General features: G+C 31.9%; 1 protein-coding gene across 5 annotated transcripts in view; it reads right to left on the bottom strand.

The window, feature by feature from the left end:
* The window catches only part of brm (ATP-dependent helicase brm), a 143243-nt gene that overhangs the window by 77829 nt on the left and 38725 nt on the right, over positions 1-26689 (bottom strand). For all 5 annotated transcript variants that reach the window (XR_012757274.1, XM_075372239.1, XM_075372238.1 and 2 more), the window contains exons 3-10: positions 19049-19195; positions 16056-16421; positions 14290-14554; positions 11675-12245; positions 7588-7726; positions 6607-6768; positions 3670-3866; positions 1365-1509 (exon numbers count right to left, since the gene is read on the bottom strand). Coding sequence is in view for 4 of the 5 variants with exons in the window: in XM_075372239.1 (XP_075228354.1) it covers positions 1365-1509; positions 3670-3866; positions 6607-6768; positions 7588-7726; positions 11675-12245; positions 14290-14554; positions 16056-16421; positions 19049-19195 (1992 nt within the window). In the remaining variant the exon portion in view is untranslated. The remainder of the gene's footprint in view (positions 1-1364; positions 1510-3669; positions 3867-6606; positions 6769-7587; positions 7727-11674; positions 12246-14289; positions 14555-16055; positions 16422-19048; positions 19196-26689) is intronic.

The following is a 26689-nucleotide window of genomic DNA, read 5'->3' as shown; positions in this document are numbered from 1 at the left end:
ATCAGATCATATGTTGAAATCAATTCCTCCATCAGCATTATTCTTCTTTTAATCTTTTGATTTTCTGTTATATTCAAATTGTAAATTAATATCCTCTGAGATCAACATCAATCATTTATTATTATTTTTCCTTAATTAGGTAGAACAGCATCAGATAATGTTTCTCAGTACAATCCTTTTGTATATGTCAGCTGATGTAACTCACTTTTTCTCTAATAGTAAACTTTTCATTTGATCTGCTGGCATTACTATATTGGATTCATCTCTCTAAAGTTTTCTTTAATATTACTATGATGTTTCTAGATACATTATTGTACCAGTAATTATTTTTTTCTAATTACTATATTTCTTCTTTAACTAATTTAATTCTGTTATTTATAAATTTTATCAATTTCATTTCCAAATTATCAAGTTTTCTGCTTTTGTAGGCATTCAGTGCTGTTATGTTTCCTACACTCATTCTGATCAACACTAAAGTATATCTTATTAAATATAATTATTCTATTATTAAAAATAAATTAAATAAAAACATTTGAGGAGCTTCTTTCTGTGGTTCTTTTTCATCAAGCTATCCTATACTGTCATGATCTCACAGTTGCCTGTCAGCTATGATTGGTCCATCATATGTTCACTGACAGTGCTGCAGCTATCATCATTGGAGTTAGAGTTCAGATCTACTGTTATAGTAAATTTGCCGATCTCACAATAATAATTTCACAATAATTATTTAATAATTTTACAATAATTTTATAAATTATTGTAAAATTTTTGTTCAATTTCTTTTTACAACCATTATCTTTTTACCCCCTAAAAAAATTCTTAACAATCATTTTGAACTGTTATTTTCTATGATATTATGTTGAAGCTTGTATTCAACAAAGACTGGTCTTTAACACTGTTATGTGTCTATGCTTCACATGTCATGAAATTGGAACATAATAAAAACCTTGCAAAAATTAGCTGAGTAAAAACTTCTAAATATTAAAAATTCATTACCTGAAATTCTTTCATTGCTTCAAATCCAGATTAATTAAAAAAAACAAAACACAGTTAATTACATTACACAACACACGTTAAATACAATTTCAGTGAAAAGACCACTGTGAATTTTTTTCTTTTTCTTTTTAACCTCTGGGACCACTGTTAGGTATTGCTTCAGAGGATGAGATGAATGACTTGTAGTGTGTGAAAATGCCATGCCTGACTGGGATTTAAACCCGGGATCTACGAATGAAAGGCCGAGATGCTACCACTACTTGTGCCACGAAGGCCGGCAGACTCATCAAAACTTTCTTAACATAACTGTAAAATTAGAGATAACAAAAATTGTACAATTTAAGCTTAAAATAAAAAAAATAATAAACCTTCTTCTTTTTCAATTCTTCTTGCTGTTTTCTTTTTTGTTCGACTTTATGCTGCTTCACCATTTCAGTTAAATTACCAATATATTCATCAGTCTGAGAAAGTAAGAATGCCAATCTTTTATCCTTTTTCTGATCAATAAGTTTCCTGAAAATTAATGTCAATAAATAAATCAATAATAATAATAATAATATAATAATACTATTGTGTTATACGAAAATGTCAATAATTCACAATACCATATCTTCACCAAACTGTAGACAAAGTAAGTATATGTAAACAAATTTAATTTAACAGTTTTACAATTATAATATTAATAAAGATTAAATTTACCAATACATAATATTATAAATTATAGAAATTAAATAAACACATTAAATAAAACATGATAATGTCACCAACTGATGATGCAAATAGTTGGCAAAAATACTTTTGGAACGTTAATAAATCAATTCTACAACTGTGTTCTGGTATTTATTTTATTTATAATATATATATATATATTTTATTACAAATATTATTAAGTACCAGAGAACAGAAAAAAATTGAGTTAATATCAGACTAATTAAATCAATTAAGGAATGTAACTGATTTAGAATCTATGTTTCTAGATTAAATGGAAGTCAAATTTATAATATATTGTTTATAATTATAATTACTACATTAACATTAAGTAGATATATACGCATAACATCAAAAATAATATACTATGCATAGATAGTACATACTATAGATAATATACTATGCTGTTTAAGTCGAGGAACGAGGATTCTCAATAAATTCTTGCAAAATCTCTAATGATTAATTATTTAATGCAGATTTAGGCCTCCTTGGTTTTCCCCTATTATTAATGTTCCCCGTTTCTTCAAACATTTGATGGTTTTTGAAACTGTACCTTTTGAAATAGGGTTACAATTATAAAACATTACATTGGAAAGTTTGCAAAATTCATTAAAGACTTAATCACCAAAGCCCCTTATCATTAAAAGTGTGACCCTCTCCTGTTCACTAAATAACAAGCAATAATTTAATAAAAACAAGTTTCCTCAAAGCAACAGTTTGAGCTAACAGGACTGCTATTAGATTATTTGTGTCTATTTAGTAAAACAATGTAGCATTAAACAGGAATACAGTATGCGTTTGAAATAAAAGCTTATTACAAAATTGATGATTCTTATGATGCTGTGCACAAGAATTTTGCCACCCCTTTCAATTTCAGTACTATGATCTGGTTCCATCATGTTGTAAATTTACAGGTTGAAAATTTTGAAGCTATGGTTCTGCTGAATAAGAAACATCCAAGCTTACTAAAAAAAATACCTGAATGCCAGAAATTGTCAAAACAGTCAGACCTCGTTTCAACAGAGTCTATAGTGCTTAGTATAGCAAAGTATAGACATTAGCCATTAGCTAATAAATTAGCTTGTAAATAGTTAGCAAAATGTGAAAAAATAAAAACTTCGTAAGTCCTTGGTATCTGATGAAACCCACTTTCAGAAATGGTTATGTTAGCAGACAAAACTTCTACAATGTTATGGAGAATTCTTGTCTTTTACACTAGCAACCATGTTTATATGTTACACAATACACGGTTTTTTTACACAGTAAAAAAAAACACTGTGACGTCAAGATTATGATGATCAGACAATTACTGCGATATAAAAATGGTATAGCAATGATATTCAACTATTTCTTGGTGATGAACTGAGTAAGTATTTGATGAACAATATTGGCATGGTTTCATCAAAATGGACAGACATCCAATAATGCAAGAATAAAAATATTTGCTTTATAAGATCTTCTTGGAAATTGGTACACATTCTGGTACATGTTACAATTTAGCCAATTAGATCACCACATCTTTCAGCGTAGTCTTTTTAAAAAAAGAAGAACATTCTCTCATCACCTTCATACCATTAATGAATCAAAATTAAAAATCTGGTTCATTCTGAAGCAAATATCAATATATCAAAATATATTAAATAACTGTAAATCTGTATTCATGAATGCAATAATGCAGACTATTATTGACATTCACATGATGTATCTATATGTGAATGACATCTACATGATGTATCCTAAAACTGAATTTTATGTAAAATCCATGATAAATGCTATATTATAACCATAAGTAAAAAAAAAGTTTACATTTCATTACATGTTTACTTAAATCGAACACTCCCACATGCCACATTTTACTAAAATATTTAAAAATCAACCTCATAAGAAATTGTACGCATACAATCCAATAAACTAGTAAAAATTGACTATGTAAATAAAACACACTTGTTAATTATTTATTCTTACCTATAACCTTCTTCATCTTCAGCCATAAGCCTTCTCATTCTTTCCTTTTCTATTCTTTCTTGTTCTTTCTTCTGTTCACGTTCTGCATTAGCATGATGGTTCATCACTGCTTTATTTAAACGACCTACCTTAACCAAATTATTACGATGATATTCCTTGAAATCTTTGCAATGCTGAAGTATAGTACTTAGATATTCCTAAAAAAAAAGTTGAAAATAGATTTTCAATCTCTGTATTTCTTAATGAGATTATTTTATAAATTAAATTATGTTAAACAATCTACTTTTACCTATATCTACAGAATTCTGGGATTCTGGATTTACATTTCATTGGATATATGAGAACATATAGTCAAATAGTATCATATTAGCCAAAAAACTAGATAATCAAAAACAGATCTCACAAATCTTAAAAACAATCTGGTAAAACTTACTACACCTCTTCTATAGTATTCAGGCCTATAACAGCCATTAATTAATATTGATTGATGAGAATTAAACCTACCTATTAACAATCAGTTTATTTTTTAAATGTGTCAATAACCATAAGCTATTACTAACCCTTGGAATTGCTAAGGGAACATATAACTAATATAGTACTTTCATTCTATTGATTCATCAATTTATACCTGCTAAATTGAATACACACCTACCACAGCTGCAAGGATAAAGTAAAACTATTGATTATAGTTAATAATGTAACTTAATGTTTTTATATATCTGTATATATAAAATAAATTAACATACAGAAGATACGAAGTCTGTGAAAAAAATATCCAGCTATCTTATTTTTCTTGAAAAGTATTCAAGTGTAAACCATAAAACTTAATAAAACAAAGCACTATTACCAACTACTGCGCATGCGTATTTCTGTGACCTCATAGAGCATGTCAGTTATTGTCCAACAGTCAGTGTGTGGGTTTGTGGGGGTGTGTATGTGTTTATGTAAAAGGCATTTTGTGCCTAATGACGGAACATGCTGAACAACGTTACTGCATCAAATTTTATCAAAAGCTTATTGATAATCAAAGCAAAGGAAACATCATAAGATTAAGTGGGTTTTTGGGAACAAAGCTAAGGGAATATTCAAATTAGTATGATATAGCCATTGTCAAAATGACTGAATTTCAATTGAGAGTGACCACTGGTACTTTCTAGACCAATCAATGTTGCCAAAATAAAAATACCCACCTACAAAGTCTGACAATGGTAAATGGTTGACTGTCCAAGAAGTGGCAAATGACAATTAGATTAGGTTCTGTACTCACAATTTGGACAGATCACAAAATTTGTTACATAGCTGCTTCCACATTAACAGAAATAGATTTGTTTTGATGTTGCATAGGCCATGCTGGAATGTACCGATGGTGATCTGAACTTCCTTAAGACTATGCTAACTGGTGATGAATCATGGATGAATGAGAAAGACCCAGAAAGTGTAACTGTCACAGTGAAAGTCATCATCATCCCCAAAGTTAAAGAAAGCAATACAAATAAAAGAGCAAAGTGAAAGCGATTCTGATTTTTTTTTCACTACTGTGGAGTTATACATCATAAATATGCTGAAATATTACCAAACAGTACTATTTAGAGAATCTCTATCACCTAAATGATGCATTCCATCCCAAAAGACCAGACCCGTGGGAACCAAGTGGCAGTTGTATCATGATAATGCATTCACTAATTATAACATCTAATCCAGAATTTTTTAGTCAAGTTCTGAAAATTTTGCAGATTCCATACTCAATAAACATTGTTCCGTATGATTTCTAGTTGTTTCCCAACCTGTAAATACTGCTGAAAGGATCATTTGACAGCCAGGTGAAAATAATGAAAAACTTGACAATAATGACTACACTAGCAGCCATTCCAAAAGAAGGCTAAAAAATGTTTCCAGTGATGGAAGGACTGCTGGGTTGCGCTAGGAATCAAATAGGGTTCACTTTGAAGGAGACTAGGATTAGAAGTTATTAGGTATGTTATTTTCCTTTCTAGTCTATAATTGACTTTTTAAATATACCTCATGTATTTTAAAAAGAAATAAAATAAAACATAATGTAATAATAAAACATAAAATAAAAAAATTAATGTTAGAAAATGATTTGGTAGAGATGTTAGTGAAAAAAAAAGAAATGAGGTTCAAAGAATTAAATGGGACAAAACAGTATACAGCAGAACCTCTATGAACAAAGGCATTACACGTCAAAATTCAAGTTCAAATACCAAGTTAATTAAATTAAATCTAAATTTTAGTACAATGTAATTTTTAGTTTCTATTTATGGTATAGTATCTTAACTGATGAAAGCTGCTTCTTCTTAACTGAAGCAATATAGTGATATCTTCTTTCATTTACAAGTTCTACATGTTTAAATGTGTTAATTTTACAAATCTGACGTACATTTTGAGTTTTGCTTTGATTAAAGTTCACAAATTATATATATCATAAATGTGAAAGTTGTAACTTTAACAAAATATTTTCAGAGCATCTGAGAAAATTAGTTTCTGATCCAATTACTGCAATTAACCAAGATTCCATACAACAATATCTATTAAGTCTCCAATAGCTATTATTGTGACCAATATAATAAAAACAATTGTAATTCTACAAAGTGTAGTCAAGAATATAAGACAGGATTTAGGATTACGAACTAAGAAATAAGTACAATGGGCAAACATAATGATTGTAAGATATAAAGATGATAACACTGAGAGGTTACACAAACTAAAAGATAAAAGATGTCTATGAAGGGCAATTTTATGAGGAGTGAAACAGAATTCAGAAAAAAATAGAGTAGAAATAAGTTTATTGATAAAATGTATTGATTGATACAACTAAGAAGTCTAAGAAATCAACTTAGAAATCTAAATGTATTGATTGATAGAAATCTTAGCTATTGATTTTTTTTAAAATCTAAAAAGTATTAGCAGAATTCTTACTTGGTGCTTTTGTCGTCTTTTTCTCTCAGCTTCTAATTTCTGTTGTTTCTCTAACTTTTCAGTAGCTCTTGCTTCTCGCAGACCTTGTCTTTTTGTGCGTTTATATGCTTTAACATTTACAGCTGTTTCCAATGTTGTATCACGTCTAGTGCAAGCTATCACCTGTAAGGATTAATATTAGGTTCATAAAATATGTATCTAAATTTATAAATTCTATTTAATGTAAAACAAAAAATTAAACACCAAATTAATACAAATTAATTAATTAACAGGTTTAAAATTGTATTTTTGAAAACGCATTAAAGTAAGGATTTATTAGATTAAAATATACTTATTCTTCTTCAAATTTCTAAACAATACCTGTAAAAATATAATTTCACTCGAAAAAAAAAAAAGATTATTAAAAATTCAGTGAATAAGCAGCTCATTGAAATATACACAACAAAATTGACCAAAAATTAGATGTTACCTTTTGAAAAAAGGTAATAAAGAATAAGTAACAAAAAAAAGAATTAGAAGAATAAGAATAAGTAACAAAGAATAAGTGATTCTAAATTAATTTGGCTTGAAATATACAATGCAGCTCATAATTTCTAATTATTCTGTTTTTTAAAAACAATGTTTGGTATTTATTTATATAACTTAAGTCACATTAACTTGCACTTCTCTGAAATAAATTCTTTAAAAGTCTTTCTTTTAATTTACGCCATTCGCATCTTGACATCTGGAACAACTTTTTCATTTGCATTTAGAGATATGACACAAAAAGTTCATTTATAGCAAATCAATATTTCCTATACCCTGGAAGTATTTTCTATAAACTGAAGAAACATATGCTTAATTGTATAACAATGTTTAAATGTACACTCTAATAAAGTTTGAATTAAACTTATATTGTACAATTGCCAAGATATAGCTTTGTTAAAAGAAAAACATTTTGAACAAAAAAAAAAGTAAAATAGATCAAAGCAGAGTAATTACCTCACTTCTCAACTGACGTTGAAAATTTAATACTCTTAAAGCACGAAGTTCAATCTGGGCTTTGATGCGGAGGTCTTCTGACATTGTGGTCGACAAATTATTCAACTCCTCAATACGATGAGCTATTCGAGCAGCCACTCTAAAAATATACATTAGTTTTTATTTAGAATGTTTTTATAAAAATTCTTTCACTGTTACATTCTAATCAATCACACATGACAAACTTTGCCAAAATTAACTCAATCCCTATTTATTTGAAGTTATGTTCTACAGTAAATAATAAAATTTAAATGTCAACTACAACATCATTTACCGATTGTATTGAATCTAAGCTGTTTACATAAAAACTACCTTTATAGCATCACTCACTAAAGTACTGGGTTGGAATGACCCACCTACAAACAGTTATAAAAAGGAAATTTTTAACCTACATATTAGCAATACTGCTGTTCTTTGTACAATGTAACTTGGAGCTTAGTCTGCTATGTAATATTGGTCAGTGAATTTCCATGTTTTTGCTGCTGATCCTTATTTAACTAAATTTATTACAGCTATTTAATGAGAATTTCATAGGCAGTTAAATCAATTCAATTCAATGCACCATCTCGAAACTATCCTTTTGTGGGTTTCCAAAGTTTTAGAAAAAAAGCTTTCTGTTGTCAACAAAAAAATCACTAGATTAATATAGATCAGTTTGTAATGAGTAAAACACTGCTGGCAGTTAAGTAAGTCACTGAGAGTTCAAGAAGATCAATGATGAGCATGATACAGCTCTGAACCAGCCAAGAAGTTTTTCCAGGAAATTTAAATTTATATTTTCATTTTTACAAAATTGAAGTTACAGATTTTTTAATAACAGACAATTATAAGCAAAGAATAGGAGTACAGCCTCACTGAATCTCTTCAAAATCCTTAAGTATTGAATAATTTATTTTGTTCTGATGAAGCTCATTCTCATCTAGACGATGATAAGCAAAATTGTCACAACTTGTCAGATGAAAATCCTTAAGAGCTTCATAATGGTCATTATAGTCAAAACTTAGCCGTTTAATATGCTTTGTTGTCAACATAACTAGGTCATATTTCTTTGAAGATTGTGAAGGAAATGAACTAAGATTAAATTCATATTCTTACAAGGACAGTAACAACCTTTTTGACCCCAAAATCATAACCAACAGAACTTCTGTGGTTTCAAGAAGATGGGGCTACAGACTGCACAGCCCAATTATGTACGGTCACTGGTTGTAGTTCATTTACAGAGCATGCAATTGCATAACTTGGAGATGTGAACTGGCCATCCTGCTCTCGTCACTAGGCAGATGTCTTCCCCTAAGAGGTTGGGATAGCCATCCTGCTCTACTGACATTTTCCCTTCAGGCAACATTCTGTCAAGTTACTTAAAAAGTACTTAATATACTAAATAATAAGCTAAGTTGAATGATCTTAACCAATGCAAGTTTGATCTTATATTCAAGAGATTCAGAACATTCCATATGTAATGTAGAGTTTTCAAAACCGACTCCCATAATGCAATATAAGATAATAAGGAACAATTGAAGACATAATTTTTAAGAAGTTAATATTAAAAATTTTTTCAATTAAAAATTTTTTATACATTATTTGTATAATATTAGTTTCATTAATACCAAAGTGCCATTTATTTTGAAAATTGTTAGGCATTTCTGCTCACCAATGTACAAAAAAAAAAAAAAAATAGCATATAAGACAATAATACAGTGTAATTTACAAGGCATGTTTTATTAAATAAGGTTTGTTTTGAATTTGCTGTAGATAGATGGATGTAGTTCATTGGCGATATCATTACTGCTTACAACATGCCAGTCTTCCACGACTTTTGCCAGAATATCATTCATTTTTCTGTGACTGGTTGTCCACTGTAAGGAGCATCTTGGACAACAAAATTTCCAGAATAAAAGTGACTGAACCATCTTTTGGCTGTTGCTTTTGATAATGTATCTTGTCTATGAACAGCACACATTTCATCACAGGCCTGCGCAGCATTAGTGCCCTTTATTGAAAAAAAATTGTAAAATGTAGTACAGTTTTGCAGAAAGTTCACTGATTTTCATGGCGCAATACCTTATGTCTAAGTATAAGAAATCCAACACTTTTTGCACATCATTGCTAGCTTCAACTGCCAGCTGGCAGATGACATTCAGCCTGATCCACTGTGACTCATACACTCTGAGATTTGGAATGCTAAAGCAATCTCGTGCACAAATATGTGCTAGGAATAGAGCTTTAGATGTTGACAAAAATAAAATCAGAAATTTGAATACACGTGAAATGCAGTTAATCATACGATTACCTGTTTATCAGTTATGACATTTACTTTGGTGAAATTTTATGATTATTTGACTTGATAAAAATTGCAAGTAGAAATAACAATTGTTTGAACTAAAAAGAAAAAATGTTCCAAGGAAACGTTCACAATTCTCAATGATGAGATCCTAGTTCAGATGTCCAATTGCTTTGACTATTATATTTTTTCACCTTCTTTTTTTTGGACCTTTTTTAAACACAAGGGGCGACCCGGTAGCTGTATGCAAGACGTTACCTCGGCTGCACCCATGTGTCGAGGCGTAGAAACGCCCCCTGTTTTTGGACTCTTCTTCTGTCCACCCATCGAGGTCCCCCCTGGCTCACCAGGACATCCCGACCTTCCCTTCTGGTGGATTGCCGAAATGCCCCTTTTCAGGAGGGCTATCCTTCCCAATCCTATCCTACTCAGGGTCCAGGTATGCTCCCCATGCATATGCATACCCCCCCTGTCAAGCGCACCCACCTCTCACACTTTGAGGGTCCTTAACACGCCCCGACTCAGTCACTCTTGCATCTGACTACATGGGACAATTAAGAAAGAAAGTGAAAATACTGGATCTGTAACCTTAGAAACTTGTCATTGGTTTTCCTCAACAGTAAACAAAGGAATGTCAACAAAACCCTAACAGTGTTTACATAAAAATACATACACAATATACACAATTTTACGCACAATACAATCTTTTTTTAATCTGAAACCTTTCAATCTCCATTTTAATAACAATATAATAAAGTTCCCAGTGACTTTAATTTCCATGAAGTTACTGAAGATTATTAACAAAAATTATGGAAACAAGACCCACCACCATATAAGCCACTCATATGACATATTCTCAGGTAGACTCATGTAATAAACAATCACTTATTCCCCTCACAAACAAACAATCAGTTATCACTTATTCCCCTCTAGCTTCTGGCATTCAAATATGATTTTAAAAAACAAGATGGTACTTCTAACACTATACACTACAATTCTTTTTATATAAACAATGAATACTATCATCAAAAAAAAAAAATGGTGCTGTTAGTTGATGTCTATATAAAAATTTCAGAATAAATGTTCTGACCTTAAAATAATAAAAAGAAGTTCATTAAATTTTTATGAAAGCCATACTAACAAACTGTTATCAGTTAGTTCTCTATGTTAGCCTCAGCAGCTAGCTATAAAAGTCAATTGAATGCAACTAACATCTCTTTTCATGTATTCACACAGCCTTGAAGTCCCTTATTTCCTGTACCATTTTTTGTGTAGAAATCATTATGTTAGGTGTTGCAAGAAACACAGGTAATACCACCATTTATACATGTAGATATCCATACAGGATAAATATTAATGAAGATTGTACAAACAGCAATCCCAAGACACATGGACCTTGTGATAAGTATACACAATTAAACTTTTCATATGGATCTTCTGTAGAGATTTCTTCATGCATATAATAAGAATCTGATCAAGAAATGAAGCTTGCCACCCATAAACAAGAAGATGTTTCCTGTATAGAACATGGAACTTTAAAAGGAGGTTTTGTGAATATATGGTAAAGAGCTGGGAGACGAAAAATATATGAAATTCTACCAAATAATTCTAAGGAGACTAATTTTTAGCCAAGAAAATGTCATTCAAATCTCAGTAGTAAGGTAACATAGATTTCTTTATATAATTCGCTGGGATACTCTATTTTGATCTGTCTACGTAGTCCTGTACAAAAATAAACAGAAATAACAATTTATTAAAAAGATATACCTGTTCTCTCTTTCTTGCAATATCAACAATGGATCTAAACCAAGAGGTCTTGGTAATGAAGTAACTTTATTTTGTTTCTGTTGCTGCTGCTGCTGCTGCTGCTGCTGCTGTTGTTGTTGTTGTTGTTGCTGCTGTTGCTGCTGCTGCTGTGCCTGAGCTGATGCAGCAGTAGCAGCTTGTGCTGGAGGCATCTGCTGTGGAGGAATTCCAGTTGGTCTTATGCCACCTGGTACCATCAGTGCTGGATTTGGGGGAGGCCCTCCAGGACCACATGGTGGTCCTCGTGGTGGCATCTGTTGCTGCTGCTGTGAAGGTAGCAGCTGTGGAGTTGGCTGCGGTAGTTGTGGTTGTTGTTGTGGCTGCAGCTGTGCTTGTGGTTGTGGCTGTGGCTGAGAAGGTTGAGGTTGCTGTTGCTGCTGTTGTTGTTGTTGAGGAGGAGCAGGACCAGTTGGTGGTGCCATCTGTGCGGTCATAGGAGACTGAGTTGGCGGTTGTCCTCCAGGAGGGACAGGTGGTCGCATTGGATGCTGCATCATTCCTCCTGATGAATTACTTGAATCTGATCCTTCACCTGAAAAAAATTATTCAAGATCGACACTACAGAACAAAATATATCAGCAACGCAATATATTAAAATGGGTTCGCACTGTTTCACGATAGAATCATCAGGTTTCTGTACTTCTCTATTGATTAGATAAGCCAAACAGGAAGATATTACACAAACATGATATAGATACAATTTAAATGTCCTGCACATGATAAAAATGTGGCTTTTTCAGTGCAAACACACATTAACTGCCCAGGAAGTTTGAGTACTGCATTAGCATGATGGCTTCTGGAACAGCTGGGCTCTTGTTCAATTCGAAACAGCATGTTTTTCCATAAATCTTTTTCCTCCATCTCATCTTCATTTAATGTACACACTCTAAGGTCATAATAATAAAACCAAATATGTAAATAGGAATACTTTAAACAGTTATAAAATTAAGTTTTGTGATGATCTTTTTAAGTATTAAATGAAGTAATAGGTTGTGGACAATTAGAGCCCAAATTTTGGAATCATGACTTTTGAAAGCTTTCATAAAGATGGAAATTACTTCTATAGTGTTCAGAAGTCACAAAACTTATAAAAGACAACTGGATAGACCTGCAATGTGCAAACTGGAAAATGTAATAAAAATCTCATAGATAGTAAAAGTTAAGAAAAGGATAAATTATGGTAAAAGAATGTTAATAACTTAAAAAATAATATACAGTAAATATTGTTAGCAATTTAACAACTTCCTGTTATTAACAACACTTTTTTGCTAATCATGCCAAAAACCTGTAAGAACAATGTTAAAATTTTGTCTGTAACAGTAGTGCCTTGTTTTAACTCTGTGGTAAAAATCCATAATAGTTACTTTTCAACAGTTTCCATATTGAATTTAATTCAGGAAAAATATTAGCAACTAAAAGAGAAATATAATAGTTTCCACTTCCGTATGGATATCGATAATTTAATCTTGAACCTTCAACAAACATATTCTTGATGGCACCAAAAGTAATGAATGGTGTACGTGCTGTGTATTTTGGAGAAAGTACATGCTGAATGCAAAGTAGTTACACCACTTGTGTAGTTCATGATTATTGCTAGCATTATATTCAATTAGTGAAATAAATGTTTGTGATCATTATCAATGGATGTTTGCTTGACACACAGTATAGTGTTCAATATTTATGACAAAAACGCTTATAAACATACAATGTTGAGAATCGATTAGCGATAAGGAAAATATGTACAAAGATTTTTGTCAACAATATTATGACATGATTTCTAAACTTCTGAACCTAACCTGCACTTATGATTATAAATAGTGAAAGTAATTAAAAAAAGTTTTTTTTTACATATTGTGCAATCCTCTACAGCCACTTTAAATTGAAATACAGTTGAGTGCTTATAGTTAATAATAATAATAATAATTATATACAATGCATGGAAGTAAGTCATCCTTAAAATGCTAAGTTAAAAAGTTATCTTGTTCATTAATGTTACTTTTCCTCACTGTTTTTTTTAATAAATATTCCTAGACATTTTTTATAAATTCCTAGAAAAAAATATAATAAAATAATAAAATAAAAAAATAATAAAATATAAAAATAGAACCTTCTATTTATTTATTTATTTATTTTTTGGTGGGGGGGGAGGTGAAAAACACTTTGGTGTTATCATTGCCTGGACACGCTGTATTTGTATTAAAAAAAAATAAATGTTAAAAATTCACAGTTAAAAATAAAACCATCTTTAAAAACAATTAAAATATAACAGAAAAGTTGAAAATACAAATATCAATTTTATTTTCTAGCTTAAGCTACTTTATAAAAGATAAAAATAAATTAACCAGCTAATAGTACTCTGCTGCTATACATGTATTAAATCACTTAATCAGAATATTTAAAAGCAAATAAGTACTTTTGTGTAAAAGAAACTTTTAGTGTTGTTTGATTTCATTTTTATAGCTAATTCAATTATCTTCATTTACAAAATACAAGCATTCAAGTGATGGCAATTCCAAAATATAAGGTATTTAAATGGCACTAGTTGGTTTAATTAAGCGATTCAACATACTTCATACCTGGATCAGTTTGAGTAGCAGATCTCTGATGATGGGTAAACATAGGACCAGGCACAGGACCTGGAGGTCCACCACCTGGTCCATGTAGAGCTTGAGAAGGTCCCTGTGGAGGTTGTTGCTGCTGTTGTTGTTGTTGCTGCTGCTGCTGCTGTTGCTGCTGCTGCTGATGTTGTGGTTGTTGGGACATTGATGGTTGTTGCTGAGGAGGCATTGGTTGCTGAACTTGTTGCTGTTGTTGTGATTGCACTTGCTGAGGTTGTTGCATCTATTTTTTCCCAACAAAGTAACTTAAAATTAGGGAAGAAATATTTTCAAACCTTAATGCAAAATAAGTTAATAACATAATTAGATCAATTACAACTACGAGGAGCACTATCTAGTTATCAAGTTATCTACCTACCTGAGAAAGAGTAGTGATGGAGAGGTAGTGTCATTTTTATTTTTCAATAAAAGTCCCTTGCACTTTCACACACTTGCTTCATTTAGCCTGCATAGAGGTTATACCAGAGTAAAAAAAAATTTATCTTGCTCCTCAAAATACCCTGAAACAGCTGCATTCAATTCATCATTGTCGTGAAAGATTTTAATTCGAGGAAAAATCACTGGGGGCCAGGTCCAGACTGTTGGGTGGATGAGGAAGTTCTTGAAATCCACACTCTCCCTCAAAGTTTGCTTTGCAATGTGTGATGAGTGGACTGGAGCATTATCATGAAGCATTATCACCTTTGGTTAACTTCCCTCACCATTTTTCCTTTATTGCTGCCTGTAGCTTCTGAAGATACTCAGCACAGACATTACCAGTGATGTCTGCTTATGCTCCATGAATTCAACCAACAAAATTCCCTCACTATCCCAAAAAATTGTGGCAGTGATCTTCCCAGCCAATGACTGGGTCTTGAATTTTTGGGTGTTGGGGATCCTTTCTTTCCACTGCATGGACTCTTTGTTTGGTCTCAAGATCCCAGTAATGAAATCATGTTTCATCACCAGCCACCAACTGGCTGGTAGCTGGCAACCACCAGTCACCATTCAATTACCAGGAACCAAACTGAAAAAATCCGTAAGATTTCTTTCACACAGCTGCAACTTCTCTGCACTCAACTGTGCATGACATTGCTTCTAACGTGGTGTGAGGTTTCGTGAGACCCATTGGGAACTGACTTTCGTCATAAGTAAATAGTCATGAAATATTGTTGTAATGGTTCCTTCGAACAACCCACATTCTGCATAAAGTATTGCAACCATAACACGCCTGTCTTCCATAACCAATTTGTCCACTTTCTGAAAGATGTCAGGTGTGGTTGCTTCCACAAGTCTTCTGTTGTGGGAATCATCTTCAATGGATTTCCTATCCCACTAATTATTTGAACCAGAATTTCACTTGGCATTATGAAGGTGCATTTTCACCATACACAGTCACCAACCTACTACTATGGATGTCCTTTGGAAATTTCCCTTCTTTGCCACACAACAGAATACAAAAGAAATGATTAATTATGGCTGTATAACTTTTCTTTTTAAAGTTGCATTCTTTCATTATTTGTAAAAGGTTTTTTTTCTGGATAAAAAACTTATTCCTTGCAAAACAAAATATTTTTCTGGAAAATAGCAGACCAATAGGCAGGCACCTACTATTAAATCAATTTTTAAAAAGTTCTAGAAAAGAATGAAAAATTCCTTATAGATGGAAATAATTTATACACATATTACATAAAAAATAAATCTACCTTAAAATATGATACTAATGATCAAAAATCTGTTTTTACCCCTGGGATTTGCTGAGTCTGTTGTTGTGGAGGTGTTGGTTGTGGTAACTGAGAAGGAGGTTGCTGTGATTGCTGTGACTGTTGAGGCTGTTGTTGCTGCTGAGGAGTTTGTGGGGGCTGTTGCGATGATGGTTGTTGGGGTTGTTGAGACTGAGGAGGCTGTTGAGGACCAGGTGGAATAGGTGGTCCAGGTATAGGATCAATTCTCTTGCCCTGTACTGCTAATGCCAACTGCTGTGTCAGAGGTTGATTACGAGATAGAAGTCGATATGCCATAATTTGAACACGCAATTGTTGCAACTGAGAGGAATTAAAGTTGTGTTTAGCTCCCTGACCAGGTCCCTCTGGTCCAGGACCAAATCCAGCCTGCAATTTAAAAAAAAAAATTAAACACATTTACATGGTTCTTAATCTGCATTCAAATCAAAGCCCTAACCAGCATAAAAAAAATGAAAAAAAAACACCTTAATAAAAATTTCAAAAATATATATAGAACTCATATTTTCAAATCTTGAAAATTTTAATTGCTGTTAAAACCAAACGTTTTTAAAAGTATAAATATAAACTTTCCAGGTAACAATAAATAATATACATGTATCTTTAAATATATATATATATATATATATATATATATATATATGTATATGTGTATATACATGTATATACATCTTAATATACATGGTGATTTAAAAAGAACTTAACAACTTTAATTACATATAAAAATTAAGATAACTTACAGATTCAGTTGAAGTCTCATTTCATAGAAAGACACATCAAGTTAGTCACCCAACACTCACTTTGGTTCAATATGCCTTCCATTTATAATGGAACATACAACCCGCCTGAAATCAATTTCTTTCTAGACTGTAGCCAGCAAGTCAGGTGTTACTTCTGCAGCTGCGAAGTAATTTGAAGTCTTAGCTCAACAAAAATCAGCAGGCAAAAGTGGTACATAAACCTGATTTTTATTGAACCCCACAAGAAAAAATCTAGCAGGGACAAACCGAACTTTCATAACCAATCCATCGACCTGAGAATCTAGCATCAAGAAAATCTCAAGACTTCTAGGCAGCAGTGAGGTGGTGCCCCGTCTTGCTGACAATAATGGTATCCATCTTGGTCATCATTGTCTAACTGAGGAATTGGAAAATTTTGAAGCATATCCAGATAAACAATACCATTTATGCTTGCCACCTGGAAGAAAAAGCCATACAGTCTTTGTTTGCTTAGGCACAAAGAACATTGACCTTAAGGCTATTGTAAATGTATTCCAAAGTTTCATGAGGGTGTTTTCTACCCCATATTTTCTGTAGTTACGGTGTTCACCAAGCCGCTGATGTAGAACTACAGCCGAGCAATTTTTTCATCATCTGTAATGTGTTGAACCACAGTTAGTTTGTATGGCTTCATATGGTTTACATTATCTGCCAAATAGTCATTTATGGAATGCCAGTTTCATGTGATGATGCACATAGAGTTAATTTCTTTGGACTATCTGCAAAGATATCTCCGAGTTGTTCAACAGCAGTTTCAGAAATGTGTGGGTATCCTGGTGATTTTGTATGTTTAACAGAACAGCCTGTCTCAATAAAGGTTTGGTGCCAAAAGTAAATTGTATGCCTATTAGGAGGCTCCGTACCATAAGCTCTACGAAAATTACATTGTACTGCAGTTGCTGACTGCAAATTGTGAAACCAAAATACACAGCAAGCATGTTCTGCACCAGTAAATGTATCCATCTTTAACAATACTGGTGACAGCACTAGTGGCCAAATTCAGTACTAATGAACTACCTGAATCAAAACTTGATGTGTTTTGCTCTGAAATGAAACCTCAACTGAATTTGGACGTTATCTAAATAAATAAATTTTTATTTGTTTTTAAAGTTGTGAAGTCCTTTTTGAATCATCTAGTATTTAATACTTGCCACAAAATAGTGCATACTTATCACCATTCTCCAAACATTTAACTTTCAATGAATGTTTTTAGGTATACCTGGTATTTAATACTTGCCACAAAATAGTATGTTCTTGCCACCTTTCTCCAAACACTTAACTTTCAATGAAACTTTTTTAGGTAGATTTTATAAGAAAGCTACCTATTATAATGGGTACCATGATTCAATTTCCTTATCTTCTATCTGGTTACAAAAACTGGGTGTGTGTTTAATTATTTAGTAAATAAAAAACGAACAAACTTGAACAAAACAATACTCACTGTTACTTAACTTTTTATCCAAGTGGATTAAAACTTAGTATAACTGCTACTATACAGCTAAAAAAAAAAAACACAACACCAGTAACAACTATTTTATCCTTTCAGATTAACAGTGAGATATTTGTGTCAGGAATCATGTACTTGTTTTTAAGGCTGTACTTGATAATACTGGCTTTGAGTGTGCTAAGTATAATAATGTATTAACTGTTATTTCTGAAATGTGAATATTGCCAAGAAATTTTGCAACTGGCTGGAGAGATCTTCTGTATAGAAGTTAATATGGTTAAAACAAGAAGCAAATGCTATGCAATAAGAAATCAGTAAGCACAGTATGAGAACTCTTTCAACATTAAATTAATTCCAAATGTGAATATTTGTCTTACCAGACTTAAAAGAATAAACTGAAGTAACTTCTGTGTAATATACATCAACATGAAATCTGATGGCCTTAATTTAAATTTTTTATAAAAATAAAAAGTACATTTATTTTATAAAAATAAAAACCTACCATAAAGACTATTGATTTAAAGACATTTTTTCATCACTAACATTACACTTATAAGATAAATAATATTCATGAAGAACTTGAAGCAACTTGCGTTTCAATGTGACACATATGTAACCTGTGTTTATTTAATGACTGCATGAAAGCCCCCCTTTCCAACAACTTGTAATCGTTATTGCAATTCTTATGAATCTCCTTTTCTCATATACCATCCTACAGATCATGTGTTAGAACTTACAAACAAATTATCTATGCCAACATGCTTTTATACCTGGACAGATCGTGGAGCTTCCATGCTTCCTTGACGTGCACGAAGTGCCAACAACTGAGAGTATCTTGGATCTTCTTGCAACCCTTTCTCTTCCATTGAATCAATTGCTCTTTGAAGAGCATTAAGATTTTCTTGAGGAGCACCAGGCTGTGAAATTAAATAACCAAATTAGAAAATAGAAAAGACAACATATAAATTTTATAAATGCATATATTTTTGTTTACATCTAATTCACAAATATTATGTCATTCAAACAGCCTTCACTCAAGCCAAAATAAAATCAGTTTACATTAATCATTTTTCCCTACCATATTCAATGTGTTTAAACACAAAAGAAATAGAAAATAACTAAAATAACATTTAAAGTATTTTGAGTTTCATAACAATTTAACACTCAATTGACTAAAACAATATATACATAAATATTTTTTGGAATCATACAACTTCCACATCTTTTTCTATCGGATTACAAGAGAAATAATGAATAAATAAGAATATCACATAACGCTAAAATGTAGCATCATATTACAAACGCAATTGAAGGTAAATAATAAATTCCAACTATCCTAATTAATATTACAGTATAGGCAAAACTGTGCATATCTTAGCTAACAAACTGATTTACATTTCAACCAGTGATATTTACCTAATATTCATCACATTAAATGTGGGTAGTATTCATATAACTAAAGATCAAAATTAAAAAAGAAAATTAAAGAGAATTAAAAAATTATGACATTTAATGGAATTTAACATCAGCTTACAATGATGGGATATTAAATAATTGGGTTAAATAAAAAGAATTCAAAAACATCTCTGTAACTTTTATACAAAATAACAACTATATAGAGTAGTGTGTTTAAATGTCTATGATCTGTGTTTTGTAATTATTACACAAATCGTTATTATTGCTTAACTTACTATGTTTTATTTTATATAATTATCTTTTTACTCCCAAAGGTCAGGTTTCATTCAAAACAAAATGTTTAAAAAATGATGTCACAATAATATCACAATCTTCAATCTTCATAGGAGATTAGGATTACGTGCTCCTTTCATTGACGTTCAAAAGTCTGTTTTATTTTAAATAATTTAATCTCCTTATTAAACCTGCAAAATTCATAACGACTGAATTTTATAGACTACTCAAAACCACATACAATCAATCTGAAACATTACATTACCTCACATTCTGTGTTATATATGAGTAAAGTGAACTCAAGAAGTAGTCATTAACTTTATTATAAATAATGTATATACAAACTTTATTTGTTTATTTAATTCACAATATTTAACAACTACTACCTCAGATCTCATTCCCCTACAATTTTAGTCAATATGTCATAGACTTCTCTTAAAATAAAAATTAATTTTACTAAATGACACTGCCCAGATATCTGTAATACAGAAAAAGGAAAAAAATAGAATCTTTATTCACTTTTGGTTTTAAATATACCCTTTGAAAAACTAATTCGTTTTTTTAATAATCAAATTAATGTATTTGTCTGATGAACAAATGGAGACAATTTTAAGATAATTATGTTCTACTGGTGAAAATAAAGAAAAATTCATACAAACACTTTGTTTTCAAATTAGAAAGACATTCATCCAGATTTCTACTCCAATGAAAAAAATGAATTATATTGAAATTAATGTAATGAGATTTTTTTTATTGGCAATTTTGCAAAGAATTTTTTTAAAAAACTATTTGAGATCTAGTTCAGAGACCAATTTTTTTAGGGTAAAAAAGTTTTCTTTTGAAAATTATCAATTTTACCCCCTCTATGAATCATGAGACCTTGCTGATTGTGAGGGGGCATGAGTGCTAAATGATACAGAGTAGCTAGACCAAAGGTGCAACCATATCAGAATGGCATCTGTTGAGAGCCAGACTAGGGCAGCAGCTCTTTCAGTAACTGTTAATGGTGTAGATCAGGAAGACTTAGACATATCAACATAACTCAATCTTTTAAGTACTGCGCAGCTGAAAGCAATGGAAAACTACAGCTGTTTTTTTTTCCAAGAAAATGTAGCTCTCTGCATTTTCATATAACAAAGATGGAGGCACCTTCTTTAGTAAAATATTCTGGATATAAACTAGTCCCCTGTTCGATCTCTGGGTGATGACTGCTAAGGAAGGGGTCACCAGAAAATCAAAAAATAACAATCTACGAGTTGGAGCATGGAATGTTATTTTAACCACCCATTACCGTTAACAATATTAAGCATTGAGCCCTTAATAATATGTCCAGATAACTTTTATATTTTTGTCTATTTGCCCAAACAGGTGCCACATACAGCATAATAGCCTCGCACACACCCTTATACAACAGGATGCTCATGATCTTAAAATTAAGACCACATATAGCATAATAGCACATACCTTTATACAACAGGATGCTCATGATCTTAAAATTAAGACCACATATCAAATACCGAAGAAGGCATTGTAGGTCTTCTCTGCAACAAATTGAAGGTGCTTCTTAAATTGCAGTTTCTCATCAAGAAACACCCTGAGGTACTTTTGAACCTCAACATACTTTATTATAATGGCCTGACATTGAAACATGGACTCACCAACTCACTGCCAAACGACTTTTGAGGAGCATCATCATGGTCTTTCCCAGGCTAAACGTCATCTTGTGTTGATGACCCCACTTTATTAAATTTATTTATTAAAAATTCTTGTAACAACTCTTACACTCAACCCAACTCAGCAAAGCCTGAGGCCTTGCCCCTACCTAAACTACAGATAGTTTAACACACTTCAGCCTTGGTAATCTCAAAGACACTGCACCCCTGCGGAACTGAGTGAGCTTTCGCTGCACCAGCAGATGGTATGCGATCTCTCCAGCTTCATTATCATCAGGTAGTAAATTGTCTAGTAATCTGTGAAAAATTTTATAAGTATCCAAAATTACACCAAACCTGGTCAAAAGAACAGACAGAAGAATGTCCTTTTGTCATTTGTGTCCCAAGACTCTGTATACTATGCCTCAGGGATCCTTCGTTTAGCACACCAAAACACTCGACAGCAAACAACCCTTGCATTGCAAAAGGCGCAGAGCAATTCAGTCATTGGACTTCGGTTGAAATTACATAAAGCCCTACACTGATCTCTTAGTGCAGGCATGCAGTCTTCATTCCACCAAGGAATAACAGGCCAACTTGGCTTTCCAGATGTTATGTTAGAGAGATGAATTCATTCGTGCTATCGAAAACTTTGTTGTAAACTTGGCAATCTGGTGGATCGCACTACTGGTCTTGTTACAGTGGCCGAAGGAATCCTTGGACCTTTACAATTTGTACATTTTTTAACCTCAGCATATGTGGTGTCATCGTGTCCTGTACAGCCACAATGTGCAAAAACTTGTTCTTTTGTGCAATCATCTTTGTTGTGGCCAAAAGTCTTGACACTGAAAGCAGCATCTGCAGTTAGGTATATACGGTTGTACACGGATTCTGAGGTAATCTACTTGCCTTTTCCAGTTGGACTGGAAAAGGTTAGAATTAACAAGGATGTTAGTACATTAAAACCACTCTCCCTTCTCACAATCCTTTACAATGACTGTGATGACAACTCATCTATAATTTCAGATAAAGCTATGTCAGCCAAGTTATGGCTAAACATAACCCCATGCTGATATTCAGCGTCTTATGAAGCTCTACTACTACTACTCAGTCTTTCCCTATGTATTTAAGGGCTAGCAGTTTTCGGCATTTTTCCTAATTATATACTTCAAGAAGGGCACTACTCCTGAGCTTTTCAATGGATTTCGGAGATCAGCAAGCTGTTACAATAGACATATTCATCAGAGAGGGAGAAACTTTACCAAAAGGCCTACCCTCCTCGCTATATTTCAGTACAAGAAATCTTATCTACGAAAATTTCACCCCCACTGTAACATTTCTTGTCTCCTCATTACTATCTAAATCCTTGGATGACAATGTCAGTCGAAGTCTTCAAATCTCCATTTTTGTTTGTTTTTTCAAGTGGACCAACAACCATGGAAATTTTTAGTTGGGATAGATACAGTTCTCATGAGTACCGGCAATGTAACGGACCACTCCAGCAGAACATATGCACACTGGAGCTAGAATTAAATACAACTGGGTTTATCCAGGTGCCAAGAGAATATCGTTCGAGACTCGCTATGTAAAGCTAGTACTTTATCATCCACAAATACATACACATAAGAAGTAGTGTAGGATGTTGTCGTGTAGTTGTGTAAGGGTGTATGTTGTGATTCTGTGTAGTGTTCTTGGTGTAGTGTATGTATATAGTGTAAAGTGTTCTGCAGCTCTGTATGTAGCGGGGGAAAAAGAAGCAGAGGCCAGGGCCATGGGGATGCTAATCTCCAAAATCTTAAAGAATAAGACTCCCTGAAGGGGAGTTGCTGAAGAGACTAAAACCAAATGTTAATGCAGAAAGTATGTGCCCTTGAATCTGAGGGTTTTTTAAATTAAACCATCCAGTTTAAATCGTGTCAACTTTTAAATTATTTTATGTTGTGTTTAATAATATACAACTTATATATTTTATTCATTTTTCAAGATATGTTATTGTGGTGAACAAACACAGGTTTGTGAGCTTTTTGTATGAATCTTGACTTGTTCTCCACTTGACCAATTGCACAGATATTTATACAACCTAGCCCATTACCTCTTAAATTTTTGCCTATTAATTAACCTTATCATCTTCAAAATTTTAGATGGTATTTTTAATCATTTTTTATTTATTACATTTGTAGAATGATATTGGATATATACAAATACAAGCACGAGAAAAGTTTGTTACTTTCACTACCATTTTAAATTAATGAATATGTTATTTTGTAAAACATGTCAGAAAACATAAATTTTATTAAAGATTTTTACTAGTTAGAATTCACTGCTTTACTGAGAAACTACTAAAAGAGAGAGAGATAAAGAAAGAACACACTCTTCAGCAGTCAGTTCTTTCCAGCTGATCCTATATTGCTAAACTGCATATATTACAATATGATGGCAATACAAATTTAAGTAGTTAAGAGTAAAATGGGTAAAGTCCTTTTAGGGGGAAAAATAGGTTATTACAACTTCAATCAATATTATTATTATTTATTAAATTAAGTTTTAACAAAATAATAAAAATTATTCAATGCTATTTTCTGGCATAAAGTGCTCTTTTATCTATTTTTTTCTATAAACAATTTAATAGGATAATTTTTTCATCTTTCACCTACATGATCATAATAACACAAGACAGCAATCGCCTTGGAAAAGGATTTGGGTTTATTTAAAATAACCTATCTTTATTTTCTAAATTTTACTTTGAAGCTATACAAATGTTATTGTAAAATCTGAAATAAAATTTCATTTCTTTCACACCTTTTTAGCTCTAGATAATATGCTTATTGTGTTCGGCATGTAATATTTTGTCATCACATCACAATAATTTTCCACTTCAATTCCTTTCATTGGCGGTCCTAGTTCTTTCTTGAACACAAAACAGTTTATGTTCATTATTAATACTATTTGTGTCTAGTCACAATTATTTTTTAATAATTTTAAAATATGACAAGTAGATCTGGCTTCTGTCATCATAGCTACTTTGTCCTCTAGTTCAACCACCTTTTAAAACAGGTCCTTAGCACCACAGCGCTTGACATAAGCTCTATAACATTTTCACGTACGTCTCGTCTTTCATTTAACACAGTTTAATTTGATCATTGTTCGTTTCTAATTGACGATCTTAAGTTTACTTGATTTAATTTGTTGATTAGTTAGTCTTTCGCCGCAATTCTTTCCCAACCTAATCCAACAGTGAAATGAATTTAAGGTTATCATCGATCGAGTTAAACATAAGAGTAAGCTCCATATCCTCTCAACGCTATTTTAGGATAGCTCGTTTTTGAACAAACAATCGTGAAATTTCTCAGTCAAAGGTTATTCATACAGTCAACAATTTCTATAATGCCTGCTCATTAATGAAAAAAGTATGCGGCTGCAATTTTTAGGTATGTCGATATTATATTCATTTTTGTACATAACCATACATTCGGAACTATATTCAAGGCCACTTCAGGTCTCACTATTTAATTCTTCAGTTGAGAATTCTTCATCGAGTCATTTGTAACCAAAAATGTAGCAATACAGTGCGATTTGAACCAGAATCCCTAATCAACATTTTCTTTGGCAATGTAATACTTAACAATGTAAATTGACATGTCCAATACATTTAAAAGTCTATATAAACAAATTTAACAACGATACAGTTACAGTATTATAACACAAAGAAAAAATGAATGAATTTTCTTTTAATGACGTCTCATGTTCGTAATATTCAGGACTGTTAAATTTTATTAAACTATTAAGTTGTGGAGTAACAACCTAATATTTTTTATATCCCTCTATTGTACTTTCACACTGCATAATTTTAAACTTTACTGGGTATTTTAATTACAATCAACTTGTCAATATGATGAAAAAAAGATTACTTTTGAACATACTGACTTTTCATTTTTGTTTGTCTTGAATTTTCTTGACCATTTCATTTTATTATTATATTTCTAATATTTTAATACTTTAATTTTAAATAATTTCAACAAATTAATTTGTTATATCAATACTATTTAGTATAACACTATAACACAAGACAGATCACAGTTCTCAGAGGGTCAAATCAATATGAATTTGAGCGCGATTTTTTTTAACAGGAAGCGTGAAACTCCGTGACAGACAGTATCCTGTGTACCAACGTGTGAATGACTCTCCCGGTATCTCGCTTCGATCTATCGACGTAATGCGTTCCGCATTAGTCACTAAATCGTTTAGCAACAGTAAAACGATCAATATCTAAAACAATTTTGTTCTATAAAAATGGTGTAACGGCCTCTAAACTCGAATAATTGTCTTCCTATCAATTACCTTACTTGTCAAACCGCCCTCATAATCGAATAGTAGTCGCGTCAATTTTTTAAGGTATAATAACGGAAGTAATGATCGAAAAGCCTGAAATCTGTTGAGAGTAAAGATAAAAGCAAATGCCGGCTAAACAACGATAACGCATCAAAATATTAATATATAAAAGTCTTCAAAGATAACTAATAAACAAAATGATCTAAAAAGGTTAATACGTTTACTACTACCAAATTTGAAAATACAGCCTTCTACATGTTTTTTTATTGCCAACAAGAAAAAAACTAAAGAATCGTATTATACTCGTACAAAGCTAAAGTTATATAAACGTAAACGAAAAAAATATAAATTGCTAAAAATTACAGTAGACGCACGAATACGATAAAATGTATTATACTAAAGTAAATTATTAAATCTTGTCGTTACACCTATCTGAAGAAAACAGATAAATATTTTTTTAGCGGGATTCTCTAGTCCAGAAACGGCTGTGTTTTTGTTCTATTTTTATGGGGAAAAAACCATAAAAGCTACTACCTACCTACAAATAAAATACACACAAAAGTTAACTACAGCAATTATCTAAAGTGTAGAATCTAGAAAGAGTGTTACAACAACAAACAGAAGTTTAAAAGGGATCCGACCAAAAAAAAAATTGGTAACATCCATCAGGCATAAAATAAACATATAAATAAAAATACGGCCGTGTTAAAAATAAATAAGCTATAATCTAGCGTACGTACA

This window comes from Lycorma delicatula, chromosome 7, assembly GCF_047948215.1.
Source record: "Lycorma delicatula isolate Av1 chromosome 7, ASM4794821v1, whole genome shotgun sequence".
In the NCBI taxonomy this organism is placed as follows: domain Eukaryota; kingdom Metazoa; phylum Arthropoda; class Insecta; order Hemiptera; family Fulgoridae; genus Lycorma; species Lycorma delicatula.
The sequence above is the reverse complement of the archived record's forward strand: the minus strand, read 5'-3'. Positions and strand labels throughout refer to the sequence as shown.